This window comes from Physella acuta, unplaced genomic scaffold, assembly GCF_028476545.2.
Source record: "Physella acuta isolate Inbredline_101_S28 unplaced genomic scaffold, ASM2847654v3 ptg001863l, whole genome shotgun sequence".
Taxonomy (NCBI): Eukaryota; Metazoa; Mollusca; class Gastropoda; family Physidae; genus Physella; species Physella acuta.
The window spans coordinates 31,164-52,472 of record NW_026733369.1 but is presented as its reverse complement, the minus strand read 5'-3'; the positions used below and the strand labels follow the sequence as shown (position 1 = coordinate 52,472).

Here is a 21,309-nt window from a genome sequence, read left to right as displayed (position 1 = left end):
GTTATTATTTGTCTTTTTTTATGCGCATTCATTTTGTCTGTCCTTTTTTGTCTGTCGCACAAGAAAGCTCTTTTAATGTTTTATAGACACCTGCACCAAACTACAAGAAGATATACCATTGATATAATACTAGCCGTCCCAGATTGTGTTGTGTTCGTGTTGTGTTTGTGGTTGAGTTTGCGTTTAGATTTGGTTTGTTTTCGTTTGCTTTTTCGTTTTTTCTTTGTGTTTGTATTGGTGTTTGTGGTTGGGTTTGTTGTTAGGTTTTTGTTTTCTTTTGCTTTTTCGTTTGTTTTTTCTTTGTATTGGTGTTTGTGGTTGTGGTTGGGTTTTTTGTTAGGTTTTTGTTTTCGTTTGTATTTGTAATTGTGTTTGCGCTATGTTTGCGTTTTTTTTTTTTTTTTTTTGGTTGGTTGTGGTTAGGGTGGGCAATGCCGGGTATATGATGATTACTAAACACACAGGTAATGGTCCTTAACTCGGCGTGGTCGAGTCGGTAGAGCTCATGGTTGCTAAACCGAAAAGTCTCCAGTTCGAACCCTCGGGCAGATGAGGCTCGTTTGCTGGGTACAGCCTCTCTTCTAGGAGAACTGCTGCCTTGTAGTTTGTTCTTGGTTGGACAAAGGCTATGGAAGCAAATCCAAAAAGAACAGCAGGCTGAAATCGGAGTCAATGGCCTCAATGGCGCATAACCAGTTGACACGTAATCCTTAATTGTGATGGAGGCGTGGTTGAGTCAGCAAAAGCTCATGGTTGATAAATTCAAAAAAGTCTCGAGTTCAAACCCTCTGGCAGATAAGGCTCGATCCCTCCCAACACTAAAAATTAAGAACGAAGAAGAAGAAGGTTCTTAACAGAAAGGCTTTTCAGAGCAGGGCCTGGTCGGGACGGCTAGTATATATATATATATATATATATATATATATATATATATATATATATATATATATATATATATATATATATATATATATATATATATATATATATATATATATATATATATATAATCTCTCGACTCCTATAATCTCTCGACTCGCCGTTCCCCCAACCTGAAAACCTGTATACGCCTCTGAGGACGTCATTTAATTATTTGAGAATGACCGCCCCAAACCAAAGTGGAGATAGAAAAGCCACTGTATTGTTTGAAGTTGGACATTCGATGAGGGAATAAATTTCCTACTTTAACTGCAATTTAAAAAAAAAATGGTATTCTATTTTATTATAAGATATCCAACAGCAACCAGACTAGCCTTTTCCCGTTCAAATGTTTCGTTCTGGCTGTGTGCATACCGGAAACGGCCTTGTCATATTTACCTCACACTTTCTTTCAATCCACTTCCGTTAGACTTGGAGCTTCGCCTGTTGACAGGGATAAGGCGAGACTTACGGGCCACATTCTGGAGTAGGTCTAAAGGTTAGGTTAAAAATCTGGAGCGGTTCATAGTCAGTGGCGTCGCTAGGTCGGGTGTCACCCGGTGCGGCACTTCATGGTGTCACCCCTCTCCAAAGAATGAATAAAGTATATATATATATATATATATATATATATATATATATATATATATATATATATATATATATATATATATATATATATATATATATATTATAGTAATAACGATAAATAATTGCTAGATAAAGCGCATTTATATAACAGCACAGTCAGTATGTGCTAGAAATGGTCCCTAGACACAAATGAAACCCAATAATGTGTTAAAGTTATATAAATGGTCCTAAAATTAAACCGATTACTGTGTGTTTTAGTAATAGAAATGGCCCCTAAAATAAACCAATTACTGTGTTATAATTATAGAAATGTCCCCTAAAATAAACCAATAACTGTGTTATAGTTATAGAAATGGCCCCTAAAATAAACCAATAACTGTGTTATAGTTATAGAAATGGCCCCCAAAATAAACCAATAACTGTGTTATAGTTATAGAAATGGCCCCTAAAATAAACCAATAACTGTGTTATAGTTATAGAAATGGCCCCTAAAATAAACCAATAACTGTGTTTTAGTTATAGAAATGTCCCCTAGACACAAATGAAACCTTCGGACCAGTCAGGGTCAGTCTTTAGCGTCGTCAAGCGCTAATTGAATCTCTATAAGCGCCTTAAGACGAGTGTAAATACTTCAGGTGTACTAAATCCTGTCCAAACATCGCTCCTTGACGTCAAAGACCCCCCCCCCCCCTTCAACCAACGCCTAAACAACACGGACACATTTACCCCTCCAGGTTCAATCTACTTCCCCTAGACTTGACCGATAGCAACGGCGGCAGTTTCCTGAGCAGTGTACGTCTGCCAACAACAGACGACACGAAAAGTTTTATTTCTGTGTGCAGGACTTTGGTTCTTGTCCAAGGCGTCTTAGTCGCAGCTCTGGAAATACTGCACTGCCTGATGGGATATGATGGGATATGATGGGATATAATGGGATATAATGGGATATGATATAATATGTTTGTGTGACGTCCAGATATACACCAAGTAAAGGATTCGTTTTTTTATGGTGTACAGTTGTGTTGGATTAAAATCGAAGCATTTTGAGAATTATCGAAATATAGCATTAAAAAAAAATACCGTTGTATATTGTGTTTACGGCCTAGAAGATATATACAAAGCAAATAATTTTTTAACTAAATGATTCGGCGTTGTTTAAATGACATGTTATATTCTTCTTTAGACTGTGTTTTCGTGTAAATACAATTACTTTAGTCATCTAATGGAAACAACTTTGTTAAAGAGCCTTTATTTATTTATCGGGGCTATAAATAGTTGAGCCGCGTCCACGGAAGAAATCATCGGACCTTCTAGAACAATGGTCGTTTGGCAGGTGGTCAGTTTAATGTTGGTGCTGAGGGCAGGATATGGTCTGTCGGATGGTACACTGGAACCACTCAACGGCTCACTGCCTAGTCACAGAATGGACGCTGACGAAAGTTGGAATTTGACAGAATCCCGTTTTGTGCTTGATGACGGCTCCATGCGTGTTGGTCCTCATCCAACCGACGATGCCAGATCTCCGGATCCTCCACTCCCAGACGACACAATGTCGACTGACCACCACCTGACCGAAGGTGCAGGTCTTCCAGAAATGGCATCACACGATGGCGCCACGACTGTTGACATTCCTGATATTTCTCCAGACTCACCACTTCAGGTTGACTCAATACCCACTGACCAACAACGGACAGGAAGTACCATCTCTCCAGACACGGAGCCTCTGGAATTTCCGGATGAATCCATGTCGCCCGTTCTTGACCTCACAGACTCTTTGAAAGCTCTTCCCGAATCAGGTAAGGAAAAACCATTTTGTAACTACCGTGTTTCCTGGCGTTAAGGGATCTCGAGGTATTCTAGCAATCTTCTTCCGGTTAATATACATAGCATGTTTGTAGTGTGCAGTAGGTCTTTAGGACTATCAAGGAAGGTCTTTAGGACTATCACGTTAGGTCTCTAGGACTATCAAGTTAGGTCTCTAAGACTCAAGGTAGGTCACTAAGGCTATCAAGTTAGGTCTCAAGATCTATCAGGGTAGGTCTCTAAGACTATCGGGATATGTCTTGTGACCTAATTCAAATTAGGAACATTCTGTTACCCCCATTTATGAACCTTGATAATTTATTAAGCTTATGTGTGTATGTGATTTGTGGATTTGACACGGTTCACTAATTCTGGTACCATTTAATTTATTGGTTTGGCACGTTCACGACGTTTAGTTTCATATGTTTGTGTAACAGTTTTTTGTTGTTGACATTTTGGTGCGATATTGGAGTTTAAGATATTTCTCAGAGTTGTACTTGTCAAAAAATCTCATAAAGCCCACTCATACCTTTAAGTAGCTTAAATGTGTACCTGTGTATATGAGTACCAGTTTATACTTGTGGATACTTAAGTAACTGTAAGTACTTCTAGATACTTGTGTACCTGTGGATACTTGTGGATAAATGAGTACCTGTGTATACTTGTGGATGCATTAGTAATACAACCCATCTATAAACGCCTGACCATATTTATTATATTGCAAGAAGAAAAAATATGACTTAAAGTAAAGCATTGAAAGTATAGACAATAGTCGAGTGTCTGATCAGTAAGCTGTTTGGGTTCTCATAGTGCAAGGATCTGTGCACGTTAAAATGTTGTATACAATTCTTAGTAAGTATTAGTAAAGATCAACTGCTTGCACATTCATCTTACGATTTACACTTTTTTGCAAGACCTTAGACTTAGACGAAAAAACACTTGATAAATTCATAACATGATAATTCTCAATGACCTAACTTAGGTTTTTGAAAACTATTTCTTCTGACGAAAGGGGTCGTCCATAAATGACGTCACACTCGTATGGGGGAAGGCGGGGGATGGGGGGGGGGGGTGTGTGTGTAATTTTGTGATGAGGGGGAAGAGGGGGGGGGTTCAGATGGTGTGACGTCACTTATTTGCATTATAAAAAGCAATGTTAGAAAACGAGTTTTAAGCTGATATTTCGCGTTTTAGAAAACGGTTTTAATAAATTGTAATAGGAATTGATTAAAATACTCTATGTTGACAGAGTTCTGACAAGATTTTGGAAAAGTATCGATGTTTTAAGAAAAATTCAACTGCAATGTTGAGGGGTGGGGGGTGGGGGTTGTAAGCTGAGGTGTGACGTCATTTTAGGGGAGGGGGGGGGGAGAGGTAAAGATCGTCAAAAAAAGCGTGACGTCATTTATGGATGACCCCAAAGACGTATCATAATCTAAAAATAAAACTGCCAATTTGTTATGAGCACATGACCAACTGACCAGCGCATCCACACACAGTGTCCACTTTGGCGTCTGGGGCAAAGAAAAGGAAGTGACGTAGTCGTGACGTTTTGTTCCGGCTAGCCAGCGCGCGGAGGGGTCTGGTTAATGGTAGGGGCAGGCCGTGCTGTCTGGTGTCTCGACATCTGAATTGTGAGGGGGTCGGGGTGGGGGGTGGGGGAGGGAGGATTTCAGTGACAGACAGGATCCTACCCTATGATGGTGAATACTACAGCAGACACAGACAATGGGGAGGTGATACATGGTCAACTAGACCTAGTACTAGATGAAGGTTAACTACCTTGTACATCTGTAACTCATTTATATTTTATGAGTCAAAGATCAAGCTTAATTATATCTTGTATTTCTCTGTAACTAGTTTATATTTAATAAGTAAAAGATCAAGCTTAATTATATATTGTATTTCTCTGCAACTAGTTTATATTTAACAAAAAGGTTATAATTACTATTTTATCAGTGGCGTCCCTAGGCCTATTGACACCCTGTGCCACCCCTCGCCTACATTACTATTTTAACTTGATGTCACCCCCAGATGGTGTCACCCTGTCAGCTAAAGTAGTATCATGAGTTATAGTTATAGCTAGAGTAACATCATGAGTTATAGCTAGAGTAACATCATGAGTTATAGTTATAGCTAGAATAGTATCATGAGTTATAGCTAGAGTAGTATCATGAGTTATAGTTATAGCTAGAGTAGTATCATGAGTTATAGCTAGAGTAGTTTCATGAGTTATAGTTATAGCTAGAGTAGTATCATGATTTATAGCTAGAGTAGTATCATGAGTTATAGCTAGAGTAGTTTCATGAGTTATAGTTATAGCTAGAGTAGTATCATGATTTATAGCTAGAGTAGTTTCATGAGTTATAGTTATAACTAGAGTAGTATCATGAGTTATAGCTAGAGTAGTTTCATGAGTTATAGTCATAGCTAGAGTAGTATCATGATTTATAGCTAGAGTAACATCATGAGTTATAGTTATAGCTAGAATAGTATCATGAGTTATAGCTAGAGTAGTATCATGAGTTATAGTTATAGCTAGAGTAGTTTCATGAGTTATAGCTAGAGTAACATCATGAGTTATAGTTATAGCTAGAGTAGTATCATGATTTATAGCTAGAGTAGTATCATGAGTTATAGCTAGAGTAGTTTCATGAGTTATAGTTATAGCTAGAGTAGTATCATGATTTATAGCTAGAGTAGTTTCATGAGTTATAGTTATAACTAGAGTAGTATCATGAGTTATAGCTAGAGTAGTTTCATGAGTTATAGTTATAGCTAGAGCAGTATCATGATTTATAGCTAGAGTAACATCATGAGTTATAGTTATAGCTAGAATAGTATCATGAGTTATAGCTAGAGTAGTATCATGAGTTATAGTTATAGCTAGAGTAGTTTCATGAGTTATAGCTAGAGTAACATCATGAGTTATAGTTATAGCTAGAGTAGTATCATGAGTTATAGCTAGAGTAGTATTATGAGTTATAGTTATAGCTAGAGTAGTATCATGAGTTATAGTTATAGCTAGAGTAGTTTCATGAGTTATAGTTATAGCTAGAGTAGTATCATGAGTTATAGCTAGAGTAACATCATGAGTTATAGTTATAGCTAGAGTAGTTTCATGAGTTATAGCTAGAGTAGTATCATGAGTTATAGCTAGAGTAGTATCATGTGTTATAGCTACAGTAGGATCATGAGTTATAGCTAGAGTAGAAATCAGACCGCTGGTTGGGGTTACTTTAGGGTTGGGTTACCGTCACAAGTGCTACTTCCGGTTTGAATTAGTCAGTATGGTAATTAGAAAAGTAGTCTAGTAAATATTTACATGTATTTATTGGTCTGTGTTATTAGCCAATTAGTAACATAATGCTTGTGAAAATAAAATAAAAATATTTCTGTGATTTCAGACAGGCTTGACACAGTAGTTGCCATGGATACGAATAGTTCACTGAAGGACGCTGAAAGCAAAGAACTCCAGCCGGGTGCTGACACAAACTCTACACACGGGTCTCAGGTAGTGCCGGCCGGTGCTGCGGACATGATGGAATCACGTGATGCCAGAGAGGGTGGTCATCTGCAGGAACAACTGGACCCCAACCCACATCCGTCGCCCGAGGAAAGTGTAGGGGTTGCACAAGTTTTACCAGATACAGATACTACAGGAAACCAGGACGAGGGTAAAGATGTAGATCTAGTACTGGAGGATACCAATTCAGAACCGGGACTAAAAGATACCGGAAGTGACGTCAAGAAGCAGACGACGACGCACGCGGAAACCATCCACGCCTTTATTGATTGGTGGTTTTCAGCGGACAACGAAAATAACGACAGAGTGGCGGATGACGTCACCGCCGACAACTCGATCAACGCCTTTATAGATTGGTGGGTTTCTGTGGAAGGTCGGAAAAACCACCGACCATACGATAGCAAGACGGTAGACGTAGAAACGACGACCGCAAGGACTCCACCGGAGCGAGTCACCGAAGATCAGCTGCTAGTTTCGATCACTGAAAGGAAATTCCCACAAAAACAAACGGGAATTCCCACAAATGTGATGGCGGATCAAATCGAATTTAAACCCGAAGAAAACAGAATGACACAAAAACTGTGGACAACAGACGGAGCTGAAAAACTTGGTTTCAGACTCGTTGCCGGGCAGCATTTGCCAGATATTCGCTTGCACAATCCTGATGACGTCAAGCGAGGCCCAGCCGCACAGTTTCCCAGCATGGAAGATCAGCTGAGACGGTTACAAGTTCTGTCTCGTTTTGGAGTACTCCCCATGACGTCAGACCTCAAACCCAACATTGGTAAAGCTAAGGAAGAGTTTCGGATTCCACTGCATAGAGTTATGTCCCCTGATTCTATTTTATCAGACGAAAAAAAATCTTCTACCACTAATGGATTGGAACCCACATCATATCACGATAATGAAAAAAACGCTATGGATCTGGCTAGAGATCAGGAAAACGCTGCCCCAGATATAACGCCAGGGCTGGAATCTTCTTTATCATCGCTCACTGAGGGTCACGGAGGTTTTGTGTTTCAACCACAATTGGTCTCACTACAAGACAATTTCCAGTCCCCTAGCAAGGCACAACACACAAATGATGGAAACCATATTACGCGAAACAACGATCCGTCGAAAATGTTGTCGGATCTATTTTCGTCCCAACCGGAAGATCGTCTTGCGATTTTGAACAAGCTCAAAGAGCAGTGGACACTAGGCCATGAACAGACAGAAATCAAAGATGATGTTTTAAGATGGCCAAGACAGTTTCACCCAAAACATTCCAATCCAAACACAGAAGCTGATTGGCTGATCACACACGACCCTGACCTTGAAGGACGTTCACTGTCCTTGAAAGATATTAAAGAAACAAAGGCACAGCTGAGCAGTGAGTATTTTTTCACTGACCCATCCGCCGGCAAGTCACGTGATCTGAACTACCTAGTGTCACATGACCCCCTCGTTGCATTCCTACCCCTCGACGGGAGTCACGTGGTCAACATGGCAGTCCCCGTAGCTCGTCCCCAGATAGCTGACTCCGTGTATCCCGCCCAGCAGGGGGATTTTTCGAGCCGTCAAAACGTCAAGTTTTACCTGGAGAATATTCCAGAACTCGCACGCTGGGGCAGGCAGGACACGCCCCATGACATGACGGACTACTCCAACCCTGTGAGATGGTTGCACCACCAGCCTGACAACCACGAGATCCCCGCGCTAAACTCTGATGTTCGTAAACAACCGCGAGAATTCTCGCCATTTTTAAACTTCTTTTTCAACACCTCGCGGGTTGAATTGCTAGACAATTTTCCTGAATTCCAGAAACTTCGTTTTCTGGAAGATTCCAGACACCCTTACACGCCTATAAAAGTACGAACTCCATTCAAAGCTGACTGGAATAATGACGACAACCCACTTCCGGTTTCTGACAAAATGTTCGATTTTGACCTCAGCATCAGGTACGAAGGGGATGAAGACACCCCTAGACGTGGTTCCGGAAATTTATTTGATCACCTGACCAGCTTCTGGTCGAAGGAAGGTCCCCCCAGGCAAAATTTCGACCCTTTCATGCAGATTTCTCATGACGTCAACGACGTAGATACCTACTTCATCCGACAGAAACAGACAGAGGCCAAATACCACTACGACATGGTGCCAGATTTCTTGCTGCTCAGCAAGCCAAAATTTAATTTCTACGATTCCAGAACTCATCCGCCCCGAGACTTTGACTCGCCGTATTCTTTATTCCCCTATAAAAAATTCAAACCCAAACTTAAAAAAAGCGAACCGACCAAGCTGATTCCCCAGCCGAAGTTCGACCACCTATTCCCGAAATTTTCTTTCTCCAATTTCGAGCCTAACCACGTGACCCTCCATAAAGACGAGCCCGTGCAGTTAACTAAATTATCCCACCGGTCGCCATCTTGGACGGATAAGAAAAAAAACCCGATCAAGGAACGTCCGGTCACTGAAGAGCTCTACAAGGCCAAAGTTCACGACACAGAAAGGGCCGCAACTCACGAACTGAGCGGCGATTTACAAAGTTTAAACCGCGGTGTTTTTTCATCATGGGCAGGGCAGACATCAAAGGGACGTCACCACAGTCCACGTCACGCCAAGAACGATAATCAAAACTCTCCAGCCAGCAGCCAGATGCCGGATCCTAGCGTCCTACAAAAAAGGGACACTACGGGCTTGAGCTCGCCATTATCTCTCAAACAATCCAAACGCCAGCTGAAAAAACAACGCCTTCAGCAGTGGCTGAGCGAGCGGGAATTCCCCATCTCCCTAACACAGTATCTACGAGACAGAGACCCGTCTAACGGGGATCTCCGATCGTTAAACGAAAGGTTCCGCAACAAGAAAATATTTTTAATCCGCCAGATGACCAACGAGGAAAACTCCAACCTGAAGAAGCAGTTTCCGGGGCAGGACGAGGGGAAGAAACTCCTGCCCCAGGTGCTGCCCTGGGGCATCAGCGTCCAGCCCCTCCAGCGTGACCTTTTCCAGTTCGACGACGACAGCTCACCGGAAGTGGCCTCGTACCTGGATACACTTCCGGTTCCTCAGTTTGACGTCACCGCTTCCGAAACCGCACTGCTGAAGAAATTGAAAGACGGAATGAAGGACGTCGATGACGATGATGAGGATGACATTGAAACCACCAAAAGTGTAACGGCCGAAACTGTCACCGGATTTAACAACACGACGTCTAAAAACCTAACAACTTCAGAAGATTATTCTAAAAACTTATCCATTTCTGAAAATTTTACAAGAAACGTATCCACTGCAGAAGATTATACCAGAAACATATCTATTTCAGAAGATTATACAAAAAACTTAACCAGCGAAACCGAGTCTCCAAACGCTACACTAGATGTGAACCTTGAGGACACGGACCAATCAAATACGCTCATACTAAAACCGTCAGATAACACCAGCCAACAGGAATTACCGCTATGGCTCGGTACTGATTGGGTCCCTATCACGGGACTCGAGTCTCCAAATGTATCTGAACAGATACCAGAAGTTAACTATCTGGAACCACAAGTCACATCGGAGAGTACGCTGGATGGATCCCAGACAAACACAAGCTCTAATAAAGACAAAGACATTCTTGTTGATGAAGCTTCTGTTTTTAATTATTCCAGCATAGACACGGAGGTTTATAGTTTTAACTCAACCAGTCGGCGATTGGATGACTTCGGAACCAATCAGACAGTGGGAGACATCACTTCCTTGATTGGACAAGTCGGTCGTGAGGCGACCAATGAGCGGTCTGATAACACAGCAGACAATGAAACGCCTGTGGACAGTGTGACGTCCGAAAGTGGGTCTTCTGTGGACGTTATGACGTCAACCAATAATACGTCTATAGACAGTCTGACGTCAGAAAATGGTACTTCTGTTTACAGTATGACGTCAGAAAATGGTACTTCTGTTTACAGTATGACGTCAGAAAATGATGGTACTTCTGTGGACGTAATGACGTCAACCAATGGCACGTCTATGGACAGTCTGACGTCAGAAAATAGTACTTCCGTGGACGATAAGACGTCATCTGTATACGCCAGTACTTCAACTATTTGGGAATCAGACATCGTAGCAAGCAGTGAAACACCAACAGAAGACATCGCTCAGACTAATGACCCTGGTCGTATCTTAGAAATCAGGGAACAGAGTGACGTCATAACAAATAATGAAACATCGTTGGATGTCACCATCACTTTAACGGATGGGGGAACCCGTAACATGACAACAGATGAACAGGTTGATAAGACAGGGATGAGCGATACATCAGTGGAGGACATCACATCTAGCTTTGTCCACACCCGTGATGTATCAACCCTACGGCAAGTTGATAACACAACATCAGAACCTGGGGAGGTTGATACAGTAAAAGATGGGGTAACTGAGATAAAAGAAAAGGAAAAGTTAAAAAACACAACATTAGAAGTTAAGAAAACGGATACATTTTTAACCTTTGAAGATGAGGACAACATGACAACCAATGCTACAACCCCGGCTCTAACCAGTGAGGCACAACCATCGCAAGACAACCCGACCACATCCAACCAAGCAGCTAATCTCGACTCACCATCTGACGCACGTCAGCGCGACAAACGGAACATTAAAAACATCCAAGTAACGTCACTCAAACAATTTTTCTCTACTCATCACGTCATCTCGCCCAAATCACGCGCCAAACGAGAACAGAAAAAAGACACCGATAAAATGAAATTCAAACAATTTTCAAGATGGCGACGATCGCCCGAGGAGATAAACCTCCAGAATGTTCCTTCTTGGATCGCCAAAGACACGTCAAACTCCGTCAAGAGGCAGCCAAAATTTGTCGAACCAGCGACCAGCACCACCACAACAACACAGAAGCCAAAGACCCAAGCGCCCAGCACGACTCCCAGCACTAGAACCGAGGCCAAACCACAGAGTTTTGATTCCAGCTCTCTGTACCCCAACTCCCAGCTGCCGCATGTCATACCTCCCCCCTCTAAAGTATCGGGGCTGAAGCAGCAGTATATTTCTAAGAGCAGGAACTCTACTTCCCCTACAGATAAGCTGATTCACAAATCAAATGTGTCCGAACATTCCCTCCCGAGTAACCAAAAGACAAACGTGCAGCAATACGACAGACAGCAGGACCAGAGCAGACGACTAACTACTCTACAGCCAAACGTCAAACCAACAAAAGGTCAAGGTTACAAGCCTCCTCGAGCCTCCACGGCACGACCGAAGACGGGCCTGCCTGGCAGCTCAAAGACACCTGGCCAGTCTGGCAGCTTAAAAACACCTGGCCAGTCTGGCAGCTCAAAAACACCTGGCCAGGTGGAGGACTCTAACCGCAGACCTGGTCGCAGCAACACTGGCCAGTACAGGGGAGATTCACAGGGAACGTACAATAGACGCGACGTCGTCACCGGGAGTGGCCAGGGCCACGCAGATGGCTACTCACAAACCTACCCATCCGGCGCTGTTGGCAGTAACCCCACGTCATCTTTCAGCGACAGCCAATCGCGTGAAGCCAGCAACTCGTACGCTCAATCAAGCAGCCAATCAGAAAACAGCCCTTCTCAACAATCGCAAAATTATCAAGTTGATTATTCTTCTAGCAACTCATACGGGCAATCAAACAGCCAACCATACACCAACCAAAATCAACAACAACAAAATTATCAAGTTGATTATTCTTCTAGCAACTCTTACGGGCAATCAAACAGCCAACCATACACCAACCAAAATCAACAACAAAATTACCAACAGGTTGATTATTCTTCTAGCAATTCCTACGGACAATCAAACGGCCAACCATACACCAGCCAACCACAGCAAGACAACTATCAAGGAAATTATCCTACATATCAACCAGACACGACAACCAGCGCCCCCTTCGTCCCTTCACCCAACAACCCCAGTGACGTCATCCAAAATGCCGGTGTCGGCAACACCAACGCCCAGTTCATGGAGCTCAGCAACAAAGACGGGTCAAAGTTCACCCAGTCGCCAGTCTATACCTACAATTCTATGCAGAACCCAGGACCACCCAACGCAATGCTGAGCCCTTTCACAGATTCCCTGAACTCCAGACTAAATTTAGATTTAAAAGTCCCCAGTCCCATTCCTTACGGCGACCCAAACTTGGCTTACGAGCCGATGAATTTCCCGCCATTTTGGCTGCCGTACTATATCTACTACCCACCCTACATCGAGCTGGTACCCATACAACCAGACTATGTTGGGGACCCCGGGGTGGTGGACCCTCCCCCACAGCGGCTGTCGACCCAGCCCAACCAAATCTTAAAACCCCAAACTCAAGTCGTCTCAAACCAGAAAGGTTACAGCGGTCAAGGAAAGGTCATGACCCCCAGTTACCCGAACCCCCAGTCTAAGACAAACTATGGTAACGGTTACACAGTACAGAACGATAGGTCAAGGTTTGTTGACGGTTCCCAAGGCGACTCTAACTACCCGGATGTAGTAAACAACGGACGCGGTGACCAAGGAATCGCATTAGATCAACAAAAGCCACAAGAGAATATCAGAAGCTTTCAAAAAGCGAATCGCTTCACGAATAAGGGAAGCTACCCCGTGTATCAAGATAATAACCCCGGTTACCAAGACAACACGGGTAACTACCCCGATTACCAAGAAAAGGAAAGCGACCTAGGTTTCCAAGACAACAAGGGAAACTACCCCGATTATCAAGACAATAGCCAATGGGTAAAGGGACAGCACAACTTCGGCTACACAGACGGGAGCCCGAACGTTGGAAACCGATACGGGGATGATTTCTACGACAGTCTTCCCAGCGACGGCTTCATGACGTCACAGAATCAACAGTTCAAGAACGCGCCCAGGCAAGCAGGTGTAGGGTTCACATCAAATCGGCCACCAGACGACGACGACATGGATGAAGAAGCCGTTCTTCAGTTTATCCTCGCCAAAAAGAAGTTCAACACGAAAACCCCAGGGGTGGTGTCCGACGATGGGGGTGGGGGTAGCTACGAGGGCGGGGGTGGCGGCGGCAGCTACGAGGAAGTGGAATACAAGGCGCCGTCTATCGGCGGGCGAGACAAAAGCGCGGGAAGAATGAGCAGACACGACAAGATGTTGCTGGAAGCTGTGGAACAGTTTATCTACGCCAACCCCAAATATGGTTGGACGAGAAAAAATACCGCAAACAACTTGTTTAATATTTAAAGTTTATTTTTTTAAAAAGTTGTTTCTTTTTGTACTAATGTTTTTTACTAAATTTCAAGGATAAAAATATTTTTCATAAGATGTATTTAATACCAATCTAAATTACATTTACAATAATAAATCAAAATATATATCTCATCTGGTTAGACGAGTTCTTTTAATGTTGGTTCATTTGTAAAGTCACTGTATGTTGGTCTATGTCTGATTGTCACTTTAACTTTGTGTTGTTTTATGTGTAAAGTTAGTTTATGTTGTTCTGTCACATTATGTTGGTCAATGTCTGACTGTCATTTTATGTTGGTCTGTGTGTACAGTCTATGTATAAAGCGATTTTTTTTGTAGAATTATAATACTTCCTCAATATTCTGCTTGCGAGAAAATAACAAAGCGTAATAGATATTTAATAATTTATTTGGATAATAAATTAGTTCAAAAATTGTAAAAAAAAAACCAAAGAATAATTTAAAAATGTGTAATACTGGATACTCAATTTATTTTGTAAACTAATCCAAATCACAGATCTTAATTAAGGAGTTAATTAGCAGCAAATACGAATGTTTTCTCCCCTAGATGGGTTGCTGGCCGCAGCTAACAAACCTCATCCTATAACACCAAAAAGTTGACTGATTACATAGATTTATTACGTATCCAGTGCATATGACCATCAAACCTATGTATCATAAGCCAAGTCATCATCACAATGAATCACCACATATAGTCATGACATATAGTCACGACATCTAGTCACGACATATAGTCACAACATATAGTCACCACATATAGTCACCACATATTGTCACCACATATAGTCACCACATATAGTCACCACATGTAGTCACCACATATTGTCACCACATATAGTCACCACATATAGTCACCACATATAGTCACCACATATAGTCACCACATATAGTCACCACATATAGTCACAACATATAGTCACCACATATTGTCACCACATATTGTCACCACATATTGTCACCACATATTGTCACCACATATAGTCACATAATATAGTTGTCACCACATATAGTCATGACATATAGTCACAACATATAGTCACCACATATAGTCACCACATATTGTCACCACATGTAGTCACAACATATAGTCACCACATATAGTCACCACATATAGTCACCAAATATAGTCACCACATATAGTCACCACATATAGTCACCACATATTGTCACCACATATAGTCACAACATATTGTCACCACATATAGTCACCACATATAGTCACCACATATAGTCACCACATATAGTCACCACATATAGTCACCACATATAGTCACCACATATAGTCACCAAATATAGTCACCACATATAGTCACCAAATATAGTCACCACATATAGTCACCACATATAGTCACCACATATAGTCACCACATATAGTCACCACATATAGTCATCACATATAGTCACCACATATAGTCACCACATATAGTCACCACATATAGTCACCACATATAGTCACCACATATTGTCACCACATATAGTCACCATAGCTAGCTACACCTGCATGACACCACAATCACATGTCCTACGTGATCACCACAACATAGATCTTCTAAAAAAAGTAGCATTCTATCACATTATCTTCTTCCCCACTCAAAACACCAGCTTCGACAGCTGCACCATTAGCAACAGCTTCATCTGGATTAATCCCTCTGCTTGGTTCCTATAAAAAATAATAAATTTTTTTAATAACCAAAAAATTAATACAAGATGAACAACATAAAAACTACTTAAACTGCTTAGAAGAAGATGAGTACCTTGCCATTAAAAAACTCCATAACTAGCTGTTGGACTTTAGGAATACGGGTTGAGCCACCAACCAACACAATTTCATCAATATCATCTGTCTTGAGATCTGCATCTTCCAACACTTGTTTTAATGGTTTCAATGTAGACTGGAATAAGTCCTTAAAATAAACATTTAAAAATGAGGATCTCATTTTTTTTGAAGGAGTAAGTCCTTCAAATATTTATTTCAAAATTAGGATCTACATTTTTTTGACGGAAAAGTCCTATTAAAGTATATTTGAATATGAGGACCTAAATTTTTTGATGGAAGAAGTCCTTAAAATATATATTTGAAAATGAGGACATCTTAAGTCGTTAAAATATATATTTGAAACTAAGGACCTAAATTTTTTTGGTAAATTAATGCTAAATTTTAGTGACAGTGACAAGCAATACTACTGACCATGTTCAGTTCTTCAAATTTAGCACGAGTGAGAGTCTCAGAGAAGTCTTCACCATTAAAGAAAGATTCAATCTCCAAACGAACACTGTGAGTAGAAGATAGAGCACGTTTGGCCTTTTCAACTTCACGAAGGAGTTTCTGAACTGCACTATTGTCCTTCTTAATGTCCACACCCTTCTTTTTCTTGTAAAGTTTAATAAAATGCTCCAATACTCGGTAGTCAAAATCTTCTCCACCTGTAAAAAAAAAAACAAGAATACATTGAAATATAATTTAAGTTTCAGTTCTTCAGTATCCTCTAATAATTTTAATTAAGCATAAAAAATAAACACTATTAGACCCAGATAATAAAATAAATATCCACAAAACTGACCTAGATGAGTGTTCCCATTGGTGGATACTACTTCAAAAACACCATAATCAACTGTGAGTAGAGAAACATCAAAGGTTCCACCACCAAGATGGAAAACCAGAATATTCTTTTCACCATCCTTCGTATCAAGACCATAAGCAATAGCAGCAGCAGTTCTGTCATTGAAAATATGATTATCAATAATTTTAAAAGTTCCAAGAATATAGCTAATGAAAAATTCATAGATACAATGGTCTATCTCATAGTCAAATGGAACAATTGACTTACGGCTCATTAATGATTCTCATCACATTGAGACCTGCAATAGTTCCAGCATCCTTAGTGGCCTGTCTCTGAGCATCATTGAAATAGGCTGGCACTGTCACAACTGCATTAGTGATTTTTTCCCCTAAATACTCTTCAGCAATGTCCCTCAATTTTCCTAAAACCATAGCTGAAATTTCTTCTGGTGCAAATGTTTTTTCTCCTTCAGAAGTATTCACAACAATGTATGGTTTGCTGTTTTTGTTAACAAACTAAAAAGAAAAAAAAAAATCACTAAATACTGGAACATAGCAAACAAAACAATATTCTCAAACAATCTCCTTTCCAATTAAACAAGATGTTTATAATAAAAGTACAAAACTTGACTATTAAACAAAATCTTATAATATAGGAAAAAAAACAACAACAATTAAACAAGATCTTATAATAAAAGCACCAAAACTGACTATTTAGCAAGATCTTATAATAAAAGTACAAATACTGACTATTAAACAAAATCTTATAATATAAGAAAAAAAACAACAACAATTAAACAAGATATTATAATAAAAGCACCAAAACTGACTATTTAGCAAGATCTTATAATAAAAGTACAAATACTGACTATTAAACAAAATCTTATAATATAAGAAAAAAAACAACAACAATTAAACAAGATCTTATAATAAAAGCACCAAAACTGACTATTTAGCAAGATCTTATAATAAAAGAACAAATACTGACTATTAAACAAAATCTTATAATATAAGAAAAAAAACAACAACAATTAAACAAGATCTTATAATAAAAGCACCAAAACTGACTATTTAACAAGATCTTATAATAAAAGAACAAATACTGACTATTAAACAAAATCTTATAATATATGTAAAAAAACAACAACAATTAAACAAGATCTTATAATAAAAGCACCAAAACTGACTATTTAGCAAGATCTTATAATAAAAGAACAAATACTGACTATTAAACAAAATCTTATAATATAAGAAAAAAAACAACAACAATTAAACAAGATCTTATAATAAAAGCACCAAAACTGACTATTTAACAAGATCTTATAATAAAAGAACAAATACTGACTATTAAACAAGATCTTATAATATATGTAAAAAAACAATTAAACAAGATCTTATAATAAAAGAACAAAGACTGACTATTAAACAATATCTTATAATATAAGAAAAAAATTAAACAAGATCTTTTAATAAAAGAACAAATACTGACTATTAAACAAGATCTTATAATATAAGAAAAAAAAACAATTAAACATGATCTTATAATAAAAGAACAACTGATAATTAAACAAGATCTTATAATAAAAGAACAACTGATAATTAAACAAGATCTTATAATAAAAGAACAACTGATAATTAAACAAAATCTTATAATAAAAGAACAACTGACAATTAAACAAGATCTTATAATAAAAATCAAAAGCTGACTTAAGTGCCTCACCTTAAATGGATAATATTTTATGTCATGTTGTACAGATTTGTCTTCCCAGGAACGTCCAATAAAACGTTTCACATCAAATACTGTATTCTCTGGGTTAGATGTAAGCTGGTTTTTTGCAGCATCACCAATCAAACGTTCACCATCAGAGGTGAAGGCTACATAGGAGGGTGTGATACGATTACCCTGATCATTGGCAATAATATCAATACGACCATGTTTAAACACACCAACGCTGAAACAGAATAGACAATTTGTCAATTATGGTACCTATATTGTTTTAAATTTCAATAAGACAATTTCAGAACTAAATAGTTTGTATCAAAATATGGACTTAAAAATATATACATCTAATCAATAAGAAAAAAGCTTAAGTATAATTACCAGGAATATGTTGTTCCTAAATCAATACCAATAACTGTGTAGTTAAAAGTATAATTACCAGGAATATGTTGTTCCTAAATCAATACCAATAACTGTGTAGTTAAAAGTATAATTACCAGGAATATGTTGTTCCTAAATCAATACCAATAACTGTGTAGTTAAAAGTGAATTACCAGGAATATGTTGTTCCTAAATCAATACCAATAACTGTATAGTTAAAAGTGAATTACCAGGAATATGTTGTTCCTAAATCAATACCAATAACTGTGTAGTTAAAAGTGAATTACCAGGAATATGTTGTTCCTAAATCAATACCAATAACTGTGTAGTTAAAAGTGAATTACCAGGAATATGTTGTTCCTAAATCAATACCAATAACTGTGTAGTTAAAAGTGAATTACCAGGAATATGTTGTTCCTAAATCAATACCAATAACTGTGTAGTTAAAAGTGAATTACCAGGAATATGTTGTTCCTAAATCAATACCAATAACTGTGTAGTTAAAAGTGAATTACCAGGAATATGTTGTTCCTAAATCAATACCAATAACTGTGTAGTTAAAAGTGAATTACCAGGAATATGTTGTTCCTAAATCAGTACCAATAACTGTGTAGTTAAAAGTGAATTACCAGGAATATGTTGTTCCTAAATCAATACCAATAACTGAGTAGTTAAAAGTGAATTACCAGGAATATGTTGTTCCTAAATCAATACCAATAACTGTGTAGTTAAAAGTGAATTACCAGGAATATGTTGTTCCTAAATCAATACCAATAACTGTGTAGTTAAAAGTGAATTACCAGGAATATATTGTTCCTAAATCAATACCAATAACTGTGTAGTTAAAAGTGAATTACCAGGAATATGTTGTTCCTAAATCAATACCAATAACTGTTCCAACATCAGAATTCTTTTTGTCAGATTCTTCTGATTCCTCCTTTGATTGAACAACAAAAGTGCTGATCATCAGCACCGCAAACAAGCAGAGAGTAAAATGCTTTTCCATTGTCACCACTTCAATCCACAGAGTTTTAAAATAACTAACTGGGCTGAAAAAAAAGAAGAATATTTAGGCCCTGGGTTAGTTAGTGTATTTAACATTAACTAAGTATTATCAAGGAGGAAAGGGAAAGTGATAAAGCAGAATGTGATAATACTACAATAATAAAACTCTTCTTTTTTTTTAAAAAAGGGGGGGCGGGGAGGGGGGCGGGGAAGAAATGCTGATTAACTCAAAACCAGTTGTCATTCTTAACAGAACTACAGAAAGGATTCATAGTGTAGATCTGTTTGTCCATATATACACTTGACAGGCCTATGGCTTATAGAATTGTATAATCAATGTCTACCACACTTAACTACTAGACAAATATGGAAATAGTTACTAGCATACTAAATCTACAGATTTGTAATCCGACATTCAATCACTATTCATTACAGTTAAAAAGGAACATGATGAACTAGATCTAAGTTAAATTAGAATCTAGATCTAGCTAGATTTATTCACAAGTATAGTAACTGCAGACACCTAGATCTATAACTGTTTAAGATAGATTGTTTGGCAATGTTTGTACTTTTCTAGATCTAGGCACTTTTCATTTTATTTAATTAAATATTAACTTAATACCATATTATTATTAATAAATATCACTACTATTATTACTAGATCTACTATTAAATTGAATTGATTGTAACCAACAACATGATTTTCATTTAAATTTAATTTTAAACAATAATATAAAAATATAGACTTTTAAGACCTAATTATAGGACTACTACATTAAAGATCTAGATTACTAGTTACCTCGATCTATTGACAAATCATTAAATAAGGAACCCGGTTTGTTGAGTAGCCGGTACAACTTTGTTCATGATTCTGACTAGCAGTGTTTCTTCCAGACTTTTTTTTTACGGGGAGGGGGGGAGGGCACTTGAAATTTTCGAGGGGGGGGGGGGGGGGGGAAGCGGACACTAACTAACCAACTCAGAGTGAACATTGCGTCAGTTTTTAGATGATGGTTCTAAACATACATATACAATTATACATATATAGGCCTACTGATTCAGAAATAGATTTAAGTAACAGTGGTATTATGACAGTAAAAAAATGTACAGAGGGGTCCATGGGGGGGGGGGGGTTGTAACCCCCCCGCCCCCCATCTCCCCCCCCCCTCTGCCTACGCCACTGTGTGTAGGTGTTTTTATTTTTATGTCACACGAATGACCTGCATTGTTTTTCAAAACAATGTAAGGTGTATTTTTTAATAAACTTATTGTAATTGTATGAAAATATCCTCATTTGGTTTGTAAAATACTAGCTGGCAACTACGAGAACTTGGTGACCTATTTACATAGAAACGGGAATTTCCGATTGCTAAAATTGACGCTGGACCGTGAAGTGGATATAAACAAACAAACGCGGAAGTTGTGAGCCGAACGGTCCAGTCTTACCGTTAAAAATATTCAGGAAAATTATAAACATTGATACTGACCGCTTCTTTCTCGTTTTGACTTCCCTCTTTTCTTTTTCCTTTCGGTATGATCGTTGACAGCCTGTAAATGCTTTTTTCTATTATTATTTTCTATTATT

At 38.9% G+C, this 21,309-nt stretch overlaps 2 protein-coding genes across 2 annotated transcripts; one reads left to right on the top strand and one right to left on the bottom strand.

The window, feature by feature from the left end:
- Nucleotides 1-2,288: 2,288 nt before the first annotated feature.
- Nucleotides 2,289-14,099, top strand: LOC131930879 (uncharacterized). Its single transcript, XM_059287544.1, has 3 exons — nucleotides 2,289-3,305; nucleotides 6,720-13,991; nucleotides 14,095-14,099. Exons 1-3 carry the CDS (start codon nucleotides 2,828-2,830, stop codon nucleotides 14,097-14,099), a joined length of 7,755 nt encoding a protein of 2,584 aa, XP_059143527.1. The 5' UTR covers nucleotides 2,289-2,827.
- Nucleotides 14,100-15,428: 1,329 nt separating this feature from the next.
- On the bottom strand, nucleotides 15,429-19,763 carry LOC131930872 (endoplasmic reticulum chaperone BiP-like). The gene is made up of 7 exons (XM_059287536.1): nucleotides 19,577-19,763; nucleotides 18,339-18,570; nucleotides 16,887-17,134; nucleotides 16,620-16,774; nucleotides 16,247-16,482; nucleotides 15,813-15,962; nucleotides 15,429-15,718 (listed from the first exon to the last, which is right to left on the bottom strand). Exons 1-7 carry the CDS (start codon nucleotides 19,723-19,725, stop codon nucleotides 15,608-15,610), a joined length of 1,281 nt encoding a protein of 426 aa, XP_059143519.1. The 5' UTR covers nucleotides 19,726-19,763; the 3' UTR covers nucleotides 15,429-15,607.
- Nucleotides 19,764-21,309: the final 1,546 nt, after the last annotated feature.

Excerpts from the sequence above, each read along its gene's own strand:
- LOC131930879 (XM_059287544.1), top strand. The coding sequence starts at position 2,828 with ATGGTCGTTTGGCAGGTGGTCAGTTTAATGTTGGTGCTGAGGGCAGGA. Across the intron at positions 3,306-6,719 it reads GAAAGCTCTTCCCGAATCAG|ACAGGCTTGACACAGTAGTT; the intron begins GTAAGGAAAAAC and ends CTGTGATTTCAG.
- LOC131930872 (XM_059287536.1), bottom strand. The coding sequence starts at position 19,725 with ATGGAAAAGCATTTTACTCTCTGCTTGTTTGCGGTGCTGATGATCAGC. Across the intron at positions 16,483-16,619 it reads CAATGGGAACACTCATCTAG|GTGGAGAAGATTTTGACTAC; the intron begins GTCAGTTTTGTG and ends TTTTTTTTACAG. Across the intron at positions 15,719-15,812 it reads TGGAGTTTTTTAATGGCAAG|GAACCAAGCAGAGGGATTAA; the intron begins GTACTCATCTTC and ends TATTTTTTATAG.